The sequence below is a fragment of the Notamacropus eugenii genome, chromosome 5, assembly GCF_028372415.1.
Source record: "Notamacropus eugenii isolate mMacEug1 chromosome 5, mMacEug1.pri_v2, whole genome shotgun sequence".
In the NCBI taxonomy this organism is placed as follows: Eukaryota; Metazoa; Chordata; class Mammalia; order Diprotodontia; family Macropodidae; genus Notamacropus; species Notamacropus eugenii.
Genome location: NC_092876.1, coordinates 371,723,349 through 371,742,349, shown reverse-complemented (window position 1 = coordinate 371,742,349; position 19,001 = coordinate 371,723,349). Strand labels below are relative to the sequence as shown.

The 19,001-nt window shown below is 35.9% G+C and overlaps 1 protein-coding gene and 1 long non-coding RNA gene across 2 annotated transcripts in view; one reads left to right on the top strand and one right to left on the bottom strand.

The window, feature by feature from the left end:
• Positions 1-14,099, top strand: part of NHS (NHS actin remodeling regulator) — a 443,126-nt gene extending 429,027 nt beyond the window's left edge. The window contains exons 6-9 of the mRNA XM_072614224.1: positions 1,883-2,014; positions 3,070-6,036; positions 6,745-6,868; positions 9,994-14,099. Of these exons, the coding sequence (XP_072470325.1) occupies positions 1,883-2,014; positions 3,070-6,036; positions 6,745-6,868; positions 9,994-10,609 (3,839 nt within the window). The 3' untranslated portion in view covers positions 10,610-14,099. The remainder of the gene's footprint in view (positions 1-1,882; positions 2,015-3,069; positions 6,037-6,744; positions 6,869-9,993) is intronic.
• The window catches only part of LOC140506735 (uncharacterized), a 59,301-nt gene that overhangs the window by 35,348 nt on the left and 4,952 nt on the right, over positions 1-19,001 (bottom strand). Inside the window, exons 2-3 of the long non-coding RNA XR_011968051.1 lie at positions 17,813-18,013; positions 10,812-10,948 (exon numbers count right to left, since the gene is read on the bottom strand). This is a non-coding gene — a long non-coding RNA (uncharacterized lncRNA). The remainder of the gene's footprint in view (positions 1-10,811; positions 10,949-17,812; positions 18,014-19,001) is intronic.

Here is a 19,001-nt window from a genome sequence, read left to right as displayed (position 1 = left end):
TCTGTCTCTGTCTCTCTGTCTGTCTGTCTGTCTCTCTCTCTCTCTCTCTGTTCCCCTCTCTCACTCCCCCCGTGTTTTTCTCTCTCTCTTGAATGGGGAACAAGTTTTCATGATGACCTATCTATTCCTCCTGCACAGCCTTGAGGAAAATGAATGCTCCCAAGAATGTACACTTATCTACTTTTCAGTAACCTTAATGGGATATATCAGGGGACTTTAGCTGCTGAAAAGGATCATCACAGTGACCTTTTACACTAACTTGCAGCTTTTACAACTTCTAAACTGATAGAATCATCAGCTTCCATTAATGGAAATATGAGTTCTTTTTTCTTTTTGAAAGTCAAACTACAAAGTCATTATTTCCAAATTGAGAACTGTGAATATGTCTGTCTTCTTACTGTGATCTAACAAATCCAGGGATACTGATTCTTAGGAGTTAATTGTCTACAGCTTGAGTTATGTACCATAATAAACTTCAAAAAACAACTTTTCACAAAAAAGTAATTTTAAATGATTTCCATAATTGTATGATGTAAAACTGCGTGTGTATACAATTATGTTTTCTACAATTTTAAAAAGAGCACAGGGGGTTAACCAGAAAGGACTTTCATTTTTCTTTGGGTTTTTGAAAGGAAAATATCATTAACATCCTGCAACATTGTATTGCTACAGTGCTGAATCTAAGGTCAGGAACACCTGTGACCTTGTGCAAGTTATTTGAATTCTCTGGACCTCAGGTCCTCATTTAAAAAATAAAGGGTTAGATCCTAATAACCTCCAAGGTCCTTCCCAACTCTAAATCTATGATTCCCATTTGTTGTATTACAATGGATTTTTCAAATTGAGCTCTAAGCAGATACTGTTGGCAGCCACAAAGCTGATACCACTTCAATACATAGTGTAAATAGTATTAGAAGTGAGAAAAAGACATCAGGCTGACATCCTGCTCTGCTTTCAGCCTGATGAGGTGACTAAATTCTGATCAACAATATTATGGCTATCAGTGGCCAAAAACACTTTGAAAAATCCAAGGTGCATGCCCTGCTGACAAAATTTTGTACTCTACCCCTACCTTTCTAATTTGGATAGAACCTAAAATACACACATAACGTTTAGTTTTGGTATTCGAAGGAATTTGCTCATTTCTTTTTAATAAGTATACTTATTAACTTTGGAAGCCAATTTTCTATTTGGTAGAGTAGTCAGATACTTTCTAAGTTTCCTATTTTTTTTTTGCCTTGTATAACTATTAACATTTATTAGATATCAAAACCCAGACCAAAAAACAAATCTGTCAGTTTAGAAAGATGGAAATAAAACAGGTGGAATTTATTTGTTCACAGAATTCCCCAGACTGCTGATTTTCCTCCCAATGTCATTGTAGGGGGTGAGGGAAAGGGAAAAGAAAACAGTTTCACAAAGGCTCTTTTAGTCAAAAAATGGGTCAGGATATGTTAGGTGAACTGATCCAGGTTAACATCTTGGCTACTGCTATTCTTTGAAAAGGTGTCAGCATCAGAGAGTAAAGAAATAGACCAATAAATAGCAGTGATTAAAAGTGCAGTGCTTTTAAGGATTCATGTATTCTCTCCCTTCTAAACTACCCCCACCCCTTCTTCCCCTTACCCCCGTTTAGTTTTCCTTACTTTTGTTCCATTTTCCTTTTTGGGCTCTGTTGCTTTGGCAGTGTAAGCTGCCAAGGGGAGCTGCATTTAGAAGTAAAACTTAACATACAATTTAAATAAGAGCTGAATAAAGGCTCCCTTATATTTGCTCACAGCCTTAATCAAAACTCTTCACTTACTTCCAATCAATAAATATCACTGTGTGAAAATTTGTTTACCATTTCTAAAGGCTAATGAGACCTATTTGTGGGTTGCAGGAGTTGGCTTTGACAGAGACGCTAGTATACGCTGCTCTCTTGTTCATTCACAATCTGTACTACAGCGGAGACGAAAATTGCGGAGGCGGAAAACCATCTCTGGCATCCCCAGAAGAGTGCAGCAAGAAATAGGTGGAGTATAAATAAAAATGTTAATGGTTAACATTGTAACTGCCTTCAATTGCTGAGATATGAAGTAGTAGTCTGCTTTTCAGCAGTTTCCTCAGGAAATGCTAAAGTTTTTGTGGTTGTAGAATTTTGCAATGATCATGTTTTGTTGTTGTTTTTTCTATTGCTGAAACCAGACTACATTATTCATATGAACCCTATGCTTTGATTGTGGAGATGGGGTTTTGCTGAGTGAAATAAATACACATATTCAGTCCTCATCATTTAAATCTAATCAGTTCAGTTTTTAAAAGTTATTTTTCTTACAATCATAGCATTAAAAGTAAATAGATTCAGTAAACTTTTTTTTTCTTATAAATTGAGTATCTTCAGATGGGGTATGAGACTACTCTTGCAAAAAACAGACTATGAAATAAAAATAATCAACTTTGTTTTAAGTATTAACACTGATGTCCTAGTTTAAAAAAAAACCTACAAGAACACTTTCTACCTTATCTGCTCAGTTCATTTAGTAACTCTTCCTCTTGTTTCTTTTATTATGAGATCATTTACTTAGAAACAGAATTTTAGTTCTTTACATGTTCATCTGCTTTTGCATCCTGTAGCTCTGACTTGCTAATAAGTAGCATTTGGGAAACTTGGAGCAACTGAGAGGATATGGTAGACATGATAAAATATATTCTACTTTAAAACATTTTTAAAGTGACAGTATTTAGTTATCGTAAAAAAAGGATGTCATAGGAAAGAATGGGAAAGGAAAAGTTCATAAAGGATTTAAAAACTAAGATTTTTCTAGGAGTAAATTTTTTAAATTTTCCATGAGGAATTTGAATCTTTCACATAATTTTATGTATAGAATTATTTTGAGGAAAATAAAACAGTTATATAAAGAGTGTTAAGCTCAAAATTCACTTATTTATTTAATAATTGGAGGAATTTCATCTAAGTAGGGGGTCCCACAGTTCTAATACAATGATAAAATTGTAGGGGCTACTCAAAGAAAAGCCATTGGTCTGCAGATGTCTAAAGTATCTCACTGTGCTTTACATGTGTCCTAGATTCTGATGAATCGCCAGTGGCCAGGGAGCGGAATGTGATTGTGCATGCAAATCCAGACTTCTCCAGTAATATCAATAGGAGGTCGGGGACCAGGGACTCTGAATGCCAAACAGAGGAAATTCTTATTGCTGCTCCATCCAGAAGGAGAATCAGAGCTCAGAGAGGCCAAAGCATTGTAGCTTCCCTTTCTCACTCTGCTGGTAACATTTCAGCGTTGGCAGACAACGGCAACGCCATGTTTACTACTGCGGCAAGCAGCCGCATTCGATCACGGAGTCTTCCCCGTGAGGGTGCTAGAGGTGGTGATGCTGAGCATAACATTGGTGCTAAAACCTCAACCTATGAAGAGGAGACTTTTATGGACAACCAGGAAAGGATACCAAATAAGGATACAGATGCCATGAGCAGCCAGGGTTCACAGGAACACCAGCCTCCATTGGGATTAACCTGCTCTCAACACCTCCACAGCCCCCAGCACAAGTTAAGTGAAAGAGGGAGGTCAAGATTGTCAAGGATGGCTGATTCTGGAAGCTGTGAAATTTCATCCAATTCAGATACCTTTGGGAGCCCTATTCACTCCATCTCCACAGCTGGAGTTCTCCTCAGCAGCCACATGGATCAGAAGGATGATCATCAGTCATCCAGTGGCAACTGGAGTGGGAGCAGCTCCACATGCCCCTCACAAACATCAGAAACCATCCCCCCTGCTGCTTCTCCTCCACTAACTGGCTCTTCGCACTGTGACTCTGAGTTATCACTGAACATAGCCCCTAATGTCAATGAAGACTCCAGTGTCTTTGTGACAGAAAACTATAATGACCATATAGATAAAGTGAGAGGCCATCGGGCAAGCTCTTTCACTTCCACTGTTGCAGACCTGCTAGATGACCCCAACAACAGTAATACGAGTGACAGTGAATGGAACTACTTGCACCATCATCATGATGCCTCATGCCGCCAGGATTTTAGCCCTGAACATCCCAAAGCTGACAGTTTAGGCTGCCCAAGTTTCACAAGTATGGCCACTTATGATAGTTTTCTGGAAAAATCACCATCTGACAAAGCAGATACTAGCTCTCATTTTTCAGTGGATACTGAGGGATATTATACCTCCATGCACTTTGACTGTGGTCTCAAAGGTAACAAGAGTTACATGTGCCACTATGCAGCCACAGGCCCTGAGAGTGGCCAGGGCACTGGTGTTCCTCCCACCTTCTCAGACTGTACCTGGCATGACTACCTAGATCAGAGGAGGCATGGAAGGCCAAGCATCTCTTTCAAGAAACCAAAGGCAAAGCCAGCCCCACCAAAACGCAGTTCATCTTTGAGGAAGTCTGATGGAAATGCAGATATTCCTGAGAAGAAAGAACCAAAGATAAGCAGTGGGCAGCACTTGCCTCACAATTCCAGGGAAATGAAATTGCCTCTTGAGTTCTCTAACACACCTTCTCGGATAGAAAGTGTTGGTTTATCCAGCAAACAAGAACATTCCTGGATGAACCCGAGTGACCGTGGAATGAAGGAGTCTCATTTAGACACTGCAGATATTCCATCATTCAAAGATGAAGGTGCTGAATCAACTCACTATGCAGACCTCTGGCTTCTAAATGACTTGAAAACAAATGATCCTTATAGGTCTTTATCCAATTCAAGCACTGCTACAGGTACCACGGTCATTGAATGCATCAAATCACCAGAGAGTTCTGAATCACAAACATCTCAGTCTGAATCCAGAGCCACTACTCCATCCCTTCCTTCTGTTGACAATGAGTTTAAATTAGCATCACCAGAGAAGCTGGCTGGCTTAGCATCACCATCAAGTGGTTACTCAAGCCAGTCTGAAACACCAACATCTTCTTTCCCCACCGCTTTCTTTTCTGGACCATTGTCTCCTGGAGGTAGTAAGAGAAAGCCAAAAGTTCCAGAAAGGAAATCTTCCCTTCAACACCCCTCTCCAAAAGATGGAACTATGTCTTTAAGTAAAGATCTTGAACTTCCAATTATACCTCCTACCCATCTTGACCTAAGTGCTCTTCATAATGTCTTCAACAAACCCTATCACAGCAGACATTCATTGCATGCATTTACTCATTGTAAGCAGAATTTAGTAGGAGAAACACTAAACGCTACTCCCTCACCATCCCTTGCAATTACGCCTACAGTCCTGAAATCTGTTAACCTTAGGTCAGTTAATAAGTCTGATGAAGTTAAACAAAAAGACAATGATAATACAGAACTACCTTATTTACAGGAATCTACTATCACGGTGGCTGCATTGTCTCCAAGCAAAACAAGGCCACACATAGCTAAGAAATCAATATCACGCCAATATTCCACAGAAGAAATCATTTTGTCCTTTATTGACTCATCTCCAGTAGATATGGGCCCTGATAAAATGCATTTAGAAAAAAATTCAGTTTTCAATGTAAAGAATCATTGTGATCAAGAAACGGTACCATCAGCCAGTAACAATCTTCTAGAGACTAAAGCCACAAAGGACCAAATGTCAATAATCAGGGAACCTTTTCCAGAACATGTACCAGGGAAAAACTGTGATGCACCTGCAGAAGGACTTCAGAAAGGGTCTAATGGTAAAATAATAGCTCAAGGGACTGTGCAAGATGGCAATATTGAGCAGGTACAGAAAGCATTCTCTGTAGATGGGGAAAACATTGCACAAGCTCAAACTGGGGATGAAACCTCATCCCTGTCTCTGTCTGATTCACCAATCAGAGCAGCAACAGACATGGATAGCCAACTTAAGCATCACCTTGTTATGAGCCACCACCATGACAAAGTGCCTGGGCATAGTTGCTATGAATCAGAGCTAACAACTGTAAATTCACTCAGTGAAAAGTGTTCTGAGCAGGAAAGTGATATTGCATCAGGTATTTCTACCAAAAGTGCCTCTGATGACCGAAGGACAGAGGAGACACGAGCAAGTAGAGATGAAGCTTCATTGAAAGGTGAGTTGCTGGCTAGCTTGGGTCTTAGTGGCAAGAAATGACTGTTTTCTAAATTTAATTTTTACTGACTCAACTTAAAAAATATATTCCCTATGATGTTGTATGATATTGGCATGTTTATTTCCCTGGCTTATTTTTTTGCTTATAAAAAATTAAACTTTGTTATTGAGACATTGAATATCGGTCAAAATATTGTGCAGGATACATGATAGATAAATTCTGATGCTCAACATAGTATAATGAATCATGGTGCCGACAGAGTATTGGGATCTGGACATTCATCCCCTGGACTTTCCCAGCCCCTGAACCAGGATCGCTGTTGTTCACCTGAGGCTCATCCCAGTACAATCCTTTCAGTTGTCCTTTCATTGTGGCCCCTACCCAACACTCCATTCTCTTTTACCTCAGGGCTACCATGGGCTATTTGCCACTCCTTAATCCCATCCAAATCTTCCCACAATCTTTTTCCCTATAAAAATATCCATTTTATTCTCATCAATTGAACAGACTCAATAGGAGTCTGGCCCACTTTTATTGGCCTCATAAATAAACTCACTATTTGGACTGATAGGTTTGAGTGGTCATATTCTTTCAAGGAAGAACCTTGCATTTCAGGGTTCCCAGCATCCCTAGTCCACAATAGTCCTGGCTCTTTTGTCAAGGTGTTAGGGTCTTCTTCATTAGAATACTTTTCTGTTCTTTTTAAAGAATCTTCACCAAGTGACGACTCCATCATTTCGCCATTTAGTGAAGAGTCTCAGGCTGATGATGATGTTTTTGTGTCTCCAAACAAACCTCGAACCACTGAGGATCTCTTTGCAGTCATTCACAGGTGAGTCAACAGATATGATGTCTCTGAATGGACTAAGAATCAGATCAAAGTATAAGAAAGTCCCCTGAGAGATTTAGAACAAACAAACTGGTTTTTTTTTCAAATTGAGTTTGAAATTCTTTATAGAAGTTTCCCCACCTATAAAATGAAGGGACAAAAAACTAGATGTCTCTCAGGTCCCTTTAAGCTTAACAGTTCCAAGACTATGACCAAGTTGCACAATATAAATCTTTACGTAAAATTAGCTCTTATACAACAGGTTTTAAGACCAAGTTTCCTACAAAGGCTTTTGGCTTTTCACCCATGATGATAAATGTGGATTAAACTTTTTATCAGAAAATATAATCAGATTGCCTGTGGTCTTACAGTGGAAAGTTTCAATTCAGTCTCTGATATATCTACTAACTTTAAAATTTACATTTTCAGATATCTTCCAAGATTAAAATGATTTATATTTTTGAACATGTCCAAAGCAATGATTGTAATAATAAGGGCAGAGGGGAAATTAAGCCACCAAAAGAATCTGAATATGAAGCATGCACTGGGACATGGATATGCATGAATACCTGTCTACTCTATATCTTACAATATTCTACAGCTACGGTGATCACATATTCTTAAGTAAAAAACAGAGCATACTATTTAAGAATGCCTCGTTAATAGCTTGCTTCATTTTCTTGACATTGGGACTGCCTAGAGGGGTGGGGAAACTAACCTCAAGGCCACATGTGCTTGTTAGGCCCTCAAGTGCAGGCCACTTGACTGAATCCAAACTTCACAGAATAAATCTTCTTAATAAAAGGATTTGTTTGGTAAAACTTGGACTCAGTCAAAAGGTGGCACCCTAGAAAACCTTGGCTATATAGTAACTCCTTTTCTCTGCCTAAAGGACTTGTTTCTATAATAATGCTTATCATTCTTATAAAAAGATGATGTCAATTTCCTACCTATTATCAGGGAGAGCATTATACCATAGTATAAAGATCACCACACTAGATGTATGGAGATAGTCCTGGCTCTAGGAAACTTTGCCTTAGTTTCCTCATCTATAGAATGAAGGGTTTAGACTAGTTCTTTAACATCACTTTTCAGTTGTAATAGAAAGGAATTTTGGATTTTGGCTGATTTTTTTTCCACACTCTCTTGCCTGTTCTCTTTTACGACTAGTAACATATATTTACATGACAACCCACAGCATCTGTGGTAACAGAGAGGGTGAAAATCAAAGTCCACACAGGGAACAAATGCATGTTCATAGTATTAGTGCAGTGTACTAACAAACTGAGCTAATCAAAAGTAATTGTCTGACAACTCACCAATGAGAAGTGACTTCACCCTTTGTGAAACAGGGCTAATTGACCTAGCTGAAGCTATAAAATTTATAACCACCAGCATCTAACACAACATCTTTTACATAGTAGTTGCTTAACAAATATTTGCTGAATGAAAAAATGAGGCCATATTGGACAATTATATTCAAGATACTGTATATTCAAAACAGAAATACAGTTATCTTTTCCATATTACAAAGGGTTATGGGTGCAGCACCTCCCAATACCCAGCCATCTGGAAAATTCTCATAAAAAATTTTTGACCCTCCCTTAATACCACAGAAGAAGTCTGAATTATAGTATTAAAAGATAAAATATGTTATTATTATATAATGCTATACATATATTTTATGCTTTTCTGAGTTCTTAAACTTTTTTGTATGTCATCTACTGTCCACATGTCGTTTGTAGCTTCTGCAAAACTACTAAAAAATTCCTGTTTAATTTCTTATGCCAACCCATGATATATCAACATTATGATGGGGAAAGTTGTGATGTAGAAGGGATAACTAATTATATCCATGAAATCAGCTAGATCTTTTTAGCCAATATAAAATTATATGTTAACAACATGTATCATATTTTCCAAAGCATTTTACTTTATGCTTTTAAGGTATCCATATTACAATCTCTTATGCATTTTAATAAAAGTATCGTATTATTGAAAGTGTCAGTAATTCCCAAGTCTTGAATAAAGTCAACACCAACTACAAATGGCCCATTATCACCATAAATAGGTTTTTTAGGTCCATTACCTGTCATTTAAAAAATTTGTTATTTGAATACTAATGACAGGATTTGAGAAACATCTTTCCCCCAATCTGCACTAAAAGTAAACTAGTTCAGATTACTGTTGATAAACAATTAATTATACTTGGACACACTAGAGATATTCCAAAAAAACTTCATTTGCAGAAGGGGGCATGCAGAAAAGTAACAGATGACTAGGTTAAAATAGTGATAATTTCATACTATAATATTATATATATGCATATTTATAGATATGTAATATAATCTCATAATAATAATGTCTCAGATTTGTAGTCCCTTAAGGTTTACAAAGTGCTTGATGTGCATTATCTCATTGAATCTTCAGCCCTGGTAGGCAGATACCACATGCAGGTGTAACTGTCCCCATTTTAAAGATGAGGAAACTAAGGCAATAGAGAAGCTAAGTGACTTGCCCATCACCACACAGCTACTGTCAGATGCAGGATTCAAACTCTGTATCACTTGACTCTAAATCTAGTGCCTTTTCTAATCTATGCCCCTGCCTCCCCATTTGGGCAGTACCTCCTCCCAGCCCTTCACCGCCTGTGTTCTTATCTTTAAAGTGTGGTTATACATCTAGGAGCCATACACCCTGCTGGGAATACATCATGGATATACTTTAGCAAGAACACTTCCTTTCCGTTCTAAGGAGGTGGCTAGGGCTTTATTGTTCCTTATCCCTATGTCCAAATTAAATCCAAGCTCTAAATGTATTGCTTATCAATGATGAGTGTCAAGTAATAGAAGAGTTAATTAATAATTAAGTTATTCATAACATCATGCTGCATTTGTGCCCTTTATACTCTTCAAAGAATGTGTACATGTGAGATAACAGGAAGAATTTATCTCCAATTTGTGAGGCTGTTATTGAGCATTTTTTGTCATTGATTTGAAATGTTTGTTTTTTTAAACTTAATCACTGTCTGTTGGATATTATATAAAGAATATTCTTTTACTCTATTAATTTAGTTAAAAACACGCAGTAATCTGGAGGATTTTCTTTGTTTCTTTTGTACTTAATAGATCAAAGAGGAAAGTACTTGGAAGGAAAGATTCTGGGGACATATCTGTACGAAGTAAATCAAGAGCTTTCCCTGGCAGTAGCAACAACAGTACTGTGCCCCCCAGCAACATCCTATCTCCAAACAGCAATGTGCCAACTCCAAACAGTCAGAGATCTCCTGGTCTTATCTATCGAAATGCAAAGAAGTCTAACACTTCTAATGAAGAGTTTAAGCTGTTGCTTCTTAAAAAAGGCAGTCGTTCTGATTCCAGTTACCGGATGTCTGCCACTGAAATCCTGAAGAGCCCCATCTTGCCCAAATCCCCTGGTGAACTCCCCATGGATCCTCCCCGAAGTGTGGATGAGCCTCCCCAGGTGTCACTGGGGGCAGAAGCATTGTCCCCTCTCTCTCCATGCTCCCCGAGAGTTAACGCAGAAGGGTTTTCCTCCAAGAATTTTACCATGTCAGCTTCATCTAGGGTTGGACGTTCCCGGGCACCCCCTGCAGCCAGCAGTAGCCGTTACAGTGTCCGTTGCAGGTTATATAATACACCCATGCAAGCTATCTCAGAAGGAGAGACTGAGAATTCAGATGGCAGCCCTCATGATGACAGGTCCTCCCAGAGTTCAACATAGGCTGGATAATCTATCTAGTCTCACTGGTAACTAGGAAATACATTAGCACCGAAAGCATTTGGCTTGCACAAGGATGTGAAAAATATAACCAAGAACTCAGTAGACATGTGGGGAAGTATCAGTGCTTAAGCTCTGTAATCCTTTGTTTAATTTTGCATTTTCTAGTAGAACTATACACTGTCTTTCATGTCTCAATTTTTACCTTCATTTGGTTTATCCCAATTTTATTCTTCTTGTTAAATGTAGCTTTTAAAAATCAGATTTCCATGAAAAGAAAGGGAAAAAAAATCTTTCTCAGATGCCCATTTAGGAAAGAAACTTCTTCACTGCTGTGCTTCCCTAGAGAGAGATGAAATGACTCTTAAGGATTGGTATTTTTCTACATTAAAATGAACTGAAACAAAGTTTAAAAGAAATGAACTAAACACATGTAAATACCATATTTTTGATAAAAAATGTAAATAGAACTATTAAAGAAGAGTGGACATGTGGCAAATTATTTACTGCATACTGTTTATTGAAGACAAAAGAAATAAAATGTCATAACTGTATTCTGTGAATACCATTTTCATATCAAACATCATGTTTAAATGTCCACCAATATGGCATTCAGAAATGATAATCAAGCCTCAGTTCTGAATTTTTACATTCTTGAAAATAGGAAAATTTCAAGGTTACTTAATGAAATGTTAACTTAAAACCTTATGAATTAAACCTAACCATTTTTCTTGTAAACTTCAGCACCAAACAAGCTCATAGCAAAGCATAGCTGTAACTGGTAAGAATGGAAAGCATGCTTTTAAGTTTTTTAAAGAAAGGAAGTCATCATTCTCAATACAAAGCCCTAAGCAAAAGCACTGACAGTGTCCTTTAGCCATTTATTTTTAAATGAATTGCTTTAATAAAAATGAGCAGGGGGAATAGATATCGATTTTGTGTTATGTTTTATATTAGGCTACAGAGGTACAAAGAATCAGAATCTAATGACTGTAATATTTAAATATTTTAGACAATTAGTTCCAAGTTCTTAAACTAACAATATAAAAAAAATGTAAGCATGCAGTGGAGCTGTTGATTTATCAGTAAGTATCTGCAATGAGTTTTCAGTGAAGCTTTCTCTTTGTGCTGATGAGATTCATGCTACCTAAACATTAACAGAAATGACACTGTGAAAAATGTAGCTGGGAAATAGGTATGTATATGCGTTATTTATATTCGTTGTTAAACTGGGAATGGGGGAAGCTCTGGTTCACAATGCTACATACAACTTTGTCTGGTTTTACTATAACTGCTTGGTGGGGTAGAGGGAGGGTGGTGGGTGGGAATGGAAATCTGTCAGAGTAAATGCTCTGATAAAAATGAAGGCAGGGAAACAAGCTGAATTACTTGAAATTACTTGAATTTTCTTGTCTTAAAACTGAAAGAAATGTAGTTAGGAGTTGAAATCTACAAATGGTTTTACACCTCTGATTTTAAGATTAATTGAAACTAATGTTTGAGATTATTTGTCAGAAATGTAAGTGGTTACTATTACTTAAAATATGGTTTGGAATGCGAGAAGGTGTAGGGCAGAGGACTGTTTGAGAAGGAACATGGCCTGTAACAGAACAGAATGAGATTAGGATGACAGAAAAATAATAGGGTCACAAAAAATATCAATAAGTAGCTGGCTTTAAGCATAAGTAAATGGTGATTAGGGAAGTAGGTTGTGTGAAAGGGGTTTTATTACTTTGGTTCAATTCATGCAATGCATAGGAAAGAGTGTCAAAGATGAAAAGTTAAGGTTGTCAAAAAGAAAGTTACCTAAAATGTTAGAGAGTTGTTAGAATAAGTAGAGACTAGGAATGTTGGTTGATTTTGTTTTTTTCCTGGAAAGAAAGAAGAACCTTGATCTTATCTAATGTTCATTACCAAAATGTGTTTTAAAGTTTCTTGCCAACATTGTATGAAGAATGATTATGCAGTTGTATATGTACATGTACACATGTGTCCATGTGTGTACACTTTGGGGAAGAAAAAATAATTGGCAAAAGGTATCAGTCGAGCAGTATCTGCAAAGTTTTAAAAATTTATATTAAAGGAAAAGTGGGTTGATGTTTGAAAATGGACCCTTATCACTCATGGAAACATACCAGTTAAGAAAACCAGCCTCTTCTGATACCATATTGGGAATATGAATGAATTAGTCTACTATTCTGAAAATTACACAGTTGGCACAAATAAAAATGTTTTTAGATAAATGTGACAAGGTGGCTGAAGGAGTCATTTCCAGACATATTAGGTCATTTTTCATAATGTTTTTAATAGCAGTTAATTTGCAGCATGATTCTTTAGCCTGAATAAAAATGTATTATGTGTGCTTTAAAAGTAATTCTAAAATATACCCAGAGTAGGAAACACCAGAATTGGCTTTAATAAAATGTCACCTTTTTTTATTACTGATATAAATTTAATTGATAATGGTACCACATATTTTAAAACAAATATATTGACTTGAATTATGAGGCAATAAGATATCTTCTATATGTAATGATCACAGAACACTTATAATTATAGTTTTACTTATTTTGATTAATCTAAAGATCTATGACAAAGTTTCTCTATTTTATATTTCATAGATTTAAAAGCCCAAACAAATATGGATTATAAATCCACTATAGAAAAGAATGTTCAGTATAAAAACAATTAAGGAAAATTTTTAAAAAACACCAGGAAATTTTAGTGATATGGAGTATTTTACATGGCTTTAAAGCACTCAAGACAAAGTTTGAGAACTGACTTTAACATCACTGCCATTTTGAAGCAGGATACATGCATTAAGTAATGTGAGAAACATCATTCCAAACTTTTGTTCTGTTGTTTGCACTGATGTTATTGAAAATGATTTTGAAGTTTATACAACTGTTTCTGTATTCTGTTAAAAAAAAAAAAAAAACCTCCCCCTTTCTTAGTTTTGATTTTGCTTTGGGTTTTTTGTTTTGTTTTGTTTTGTTTTGTTTTTATTGAATAGAGGACATGGAATAGTTATAGCAAATAAAGCATCCTGTGTGTTTGATTTTTGCCAAAGGTCAGTGATTGAGTGCATTTGCTACAATGGTGGCAGATTTAGAGAAATAGGTTATGACTTAAAGATTTAAAACAATTAAGAAGGTTACAGTGTAACTATTTTGGTACTAGAACCAGTTCGTGCTGGCAGAAAAGACAATGGTTTATGGACTTGCATCCATTTTGTATTTTTGTAATATTTGTAAATATAAACTTTTTAAATTGTTGCAAAGATGGTTTCTTTTGTAAAATGTTTTCAAAGTTTACATTCAATCCAAGCCTTTGTATATTTTAGAGCTGTGCAACACTTTAAGTCTTGTATTTATTTTTAGTAAAAACGGTGACAGTTTCATTGTGAACCCCTCTCAAAAAACGTGTCAGAAAAGTTTGATTACCTAGAAAGTGTGTATAGAAACTGAAAATAAACGTGACTGCAATTCAATAATCCCCCCCACCTCTCTTCATTGTCCTATAACAAAATGTTATATCTTATCACATTCTTTGTGTCATAAGAGCCCCATGGCACAAAGAGGTTTTTTGTTCCTCCTACCAAGAAAACCAGGGAAAATCTCTCTAAAGTACCCTCTTGCATTTTAAGATCAATTACCTCACTCTTACCTTACTTACCTTACTCTTCATAATATAACAGAAGTAAGTTTATTGAACCAAGAAGAAAAAGCAAAACAAAACCCATTAGTCCCAAAGATAATCACTGTAACTAGCCAGTAATTTAGTCTCAAATACTGACAGTAACTCTGACTGGGGCTATCTACTAGTTTTATCTCAAGAGAAGATTTAACCTCAAAACCAGTAATGTTCTTATCTATGCAGTGTATCTCAATTTCAAGGGAGTTGTATCAGACCAGAAATATTGAGGGTACTACCTCTGCCTTCTCTCCTATAAGCTCTCACAACTTCACAAAACAAATCACCCTCAAGTCTGGCCTCAGCTGCATTCATGAAAAACTAAAGGTGACCAAATGGTGACCAAAATCCCAGTATCTTTCCTCCTCTGACTGGGGGAATGAGTATCCTTTACTCAAGAGAACATTTTCCCATTTGTTCAGTGGCTAGACAGCCACTCCAAGTTGTTCTCCAATTTTTTCTTCTTGAGCATGTGTCAGGATTTTTTAGAGCACCCAAATCTTTTTAGTACTCTCTATTCCTTACTAATAATTTTTAATGCATTCATGATCTCAAGACTGATGTACCATTTTCCTAATGCAGCTCAAGGGGACAATCTGGTAAATATTTCAGCATGGACTACCTCAATATTTAAGTAGATGGCCTGAGAGCCAGGAAGAACTCATTTCAAGTTTCATCTCAGACACATTCTGCCTGTTTTCCTCTCAGCAAGTCCTTTAATGTCTCAGTGCTCTAAGCAACTCCCTAAATCTCTAAGTTGCAGAGAATGGGCCAATTCGTTCTGTTGGAGGAAATTCTCTGTTGTAGGAGTTCCCTATATCAATGAGAACATGGGTCAAATCCCAATCCCTCATCTAGAACATTTTCCTCTCAGAACTATCTGGAGAAAATAACATTTTTTCAGCTTCTGCTTTATCAGTGCTCAGTGTGGTCCTCTGTGACAGGGAGACAGTTGTGCTTACCTTTAAATATTGTAAACTTTCCCCTCAGAGGAACCATCTGGTACCAATGCTTCAAATGATTATTTTTTTCTGTCTTGCTTACAAATATAATGTAGTTGATACTTTTTTACAAATTGCAAATCAGGAAAATAGAAGTCACTGTGCTATCAGACAAAGTGTATGGGGGCTAAAAAATTTAAACTAGCTCTCCTTATGACTACTATTCTTGGCACTAAAATGTGATTTTGCAATTACTTGATCCTTATTTCATGTTGATTTATCCATTCTCTATACATATCCATTCTCTCTATATAACTGATCTATATGTCAGTTTATTATAGTTTAAAATTTGCAAATTTTATACTTTTGCTTCTGTTTCAATTAATAATGGTGGCTTTAAGGCTGCAAGATGGTCTTCAAACCAGGTATTTCCAACTTCAATTTCAGTACTCAATTTAATATGCTACATGTCTTGCTAAATAAAAGGTGAATCATTCTTCCTATTTATTCTGATGGGCTTCATAATTTCAGGTAGAGATGAGTGAGATGAGTTGTATCCAGGTCTTTATACCCCACTTCATTAGTTTATAGGTTAAAAATTTTGATTAGCAATGACTTTAGAAAGCATCAAAAGGGGATCTTATTCTGAATTCCATTTTCAGCTACACCAAAAAGTAGAACAAAATATGAAATGTGACAATTGACTACGACAGCATAATAAGAAAAATAGCTACAAAATATTCCCCCAACAACCCTGTGGCATACTCTCCCATAAACACATACAGTATCCCTAGGAGAAGAAGGCACAAATGAAGAGTATGAAGGCAATAAGATGTATATGTAAGAAACACATATGGCCAGAGTTACTGATTTTTCTGATGTTGCAGTGAAAATGTATCAGGTTATCTAAACCTGCAAACAGATTATCTAAAAAGAAAAACAAACTCAGCAAAAGCCCTAAAACAGTGTGGAACTTCCAAAAAAGGTTTTAACACCTGCAGTTGGCTACTCAGAGTTTCTAAAACATCAGGCAAATCTTAACTCTATGTACCTGAAGTGCATAAGAATCAAAGACAGCTAGATAGACTCATGTTCTAAAAGACTACCTCTCTCTATATATGTCAATCTGGAAAGTATATGTCACTTCTTTTTCAATGGTACCTCCAACACTGAATTGAGTGTCTCCTTCTGGAAAAATCATACCCCTCATTCCACCCTGAAGATGCCATATTCCATAACTGCTCTGAGTCTAAATTACATCAAATTCTCTTTCCTTTCCATAGCTATTTAAAGCCCTCAAGGGGTATGGACAATTTTCATTCATCCAATGTGTTAACACATTAACAAATCATCAAGTCTTCCTACAATCTCTCCTCCCTACCCCCAGTTAAATATTTGCTGAACTCAACAAATCACTTTTGTTACTTATGAGAATGTTTTTCTATAATCTCAATTATGGATAGCAGTCTATTGACTTGGGGAGGATGAATATTTGTCCTCTTAGATACCTCTCCCAGTACTTTATGTCAAAGAGCCTCAGCAAAGTCCACATGACTGTTCTTAAACAACAAGAAATTAACTTATTTTTAGGAGGTCCAGGTCTACCAGCTGGTACCCCAGACACTATTTTATAAAATTTTCACCCATGTTGAAATTTTCAAAGGTTTGCTCCAACCCAAGACAATAATGAAAAGAAATACGGGTTAGGGATAGGGAAGTCAAGTCTCAAGAAAAAGTTTGGATTTCACAGAACAAAGACCTGTGGGGCCCAGGAGACACTGGGTGTTTGTCCTGTCTCTCTCCCATGAAAAGGTCCTTCTTCTCTGCACCATGCGTGCAAACATGTTTCAGTCCTGGGGGAAAAGTGGAGATTACCCTGGGTCCTTAGAACACATTGGACAATCCAACTGGAGGTCCAAATTCATCCTTTAATAAGATAGATTTATCTTAAAAGGAAATCAAAGTCAGAAAAGGCTCTAAAGAGGTGTGGAACTTTGAAAAAAGGATTAAAAACTTAGGGTTGGTTACCCAGGGTTTCTAGACCATAGGGCAAATCTTATCCTGTGTACCTATAGTGCATAGGGATTTAAGATACCTATTGAGATTCACATCATAGTAAGACAAGTAGTCTAGGTCTGCTAAAAAAAAAAAAAGTTAAAATAGATGAACTCACTCAAAATATTCTAGTGTAAGCAAATTGCTAAGCACCAGTATTCTAAGGATACAGCATCCATACTATTCATATTAACTTCTATACTCATAATCAGTTAAGTAATACAATTGATAGCAATATAAAATTATTTAGCCCTATAAAAGTTATCTCACAGAAATTGGTCTGAATTTTAAAGGAAATAAACCAGAAAACTAACTGTACAAGTACAGTTAAAAAAAAAAGAGAAAAATGCTAATTTTTCTCTAGGAGATTTCCACAGTGCTAAGGCATACAAGAAGTTCCAGTTTTAAAATTACTCTACTGAGTTCCTATACATATGTAGGGCATCCCAAATATATTTCTGATGAAGCCTCCACAAGATAAAACTCTTCTAAGTTACCTCCCCAATTCTGTACTCACAAGTTTGCAGATCATGTCTTCTCAGGGTTCCACAATATGTTCTGTGGGTTCTTTCCCTATGCTCCTCTAGTAGTATATGAAAGTAAAACAATGTCCCAGCTTTTCTATAGATATAGTCATACCAAATCCATCTGTCACACTTGGCACAATTCAATTACTCATGATCCCAAATGAAGTCCAAAGACAGATTAGGATTTGAATCTGAAAGTAAAATCACAAGAAAGGAATAAAAAGTTTGCGATTGGTATTTTGTACCTTCCACAATTAGATAGGATTGAGCCCAAAACTCTCCGAATACCAGCTTCTATATATATAATGTTTTCTGCATTGTTTTTAAGAGAAATTCCTAAGAGTTGGAAACAATGATTGGTGGTAGAAGCCTACAGCAGTGCTTCCCATCGTTTCTTTGTTCCATGGGCCCGTTTAACAATGACAATAAAAAGGTGCTCTGATCACCCAGGATAATTTAACACACAATTTTTTTCAGATGTACTTATTAAATGGTCACAATAACTATGATAACTTTTGCCCATAAATCTCCAAATTAAAATTTACATTATGTAATTATAGCTATATAAAATTTTCTTCTACTTGTAACTATGAAAACTTTAAATATAAAATTTAAAAATAATTATATGAATAATACAAACATTGTATGAAATATCTGTAAGAATTAAAATCCAGTAAGAGCTTATAAATTTATCTGTGAGAATTTACATGAAATTTCTTTAATTTATAAATTTATATTGAATATAAATATAAATATATTGAATATAAACATTTAACCTACTTAATGAAATGTTAAAATTTGGATATTTAAATATGTAATATTTAATTATATAAACTTAATTTCAATGTTGGACTCTTTTACTTGAACAAAGGTGTCCAATATTTGGCTCGACACCAGACCAACACAGTTTTAACTTTGCTTTTGTATCAAGTTTTTTCTGTATTTTAATTTAAAACAAGAATAAAGTAAAAATGTTCATGAATAAATATGTGGTAGATAATTGAAGGATTATATAAACTTTCTGAGACGAAAAAAATTCATTTTGTAATTTTTAGCCACTTAACCAATCAACAAATATGAAGTTACTTTATAAAATATTTAATTTTCTATTAGCTGATAAGCCCTGTTTTAAACAATAAATATATTTAAAGTGCAACTGCATAGATTGCTTAATTTTTA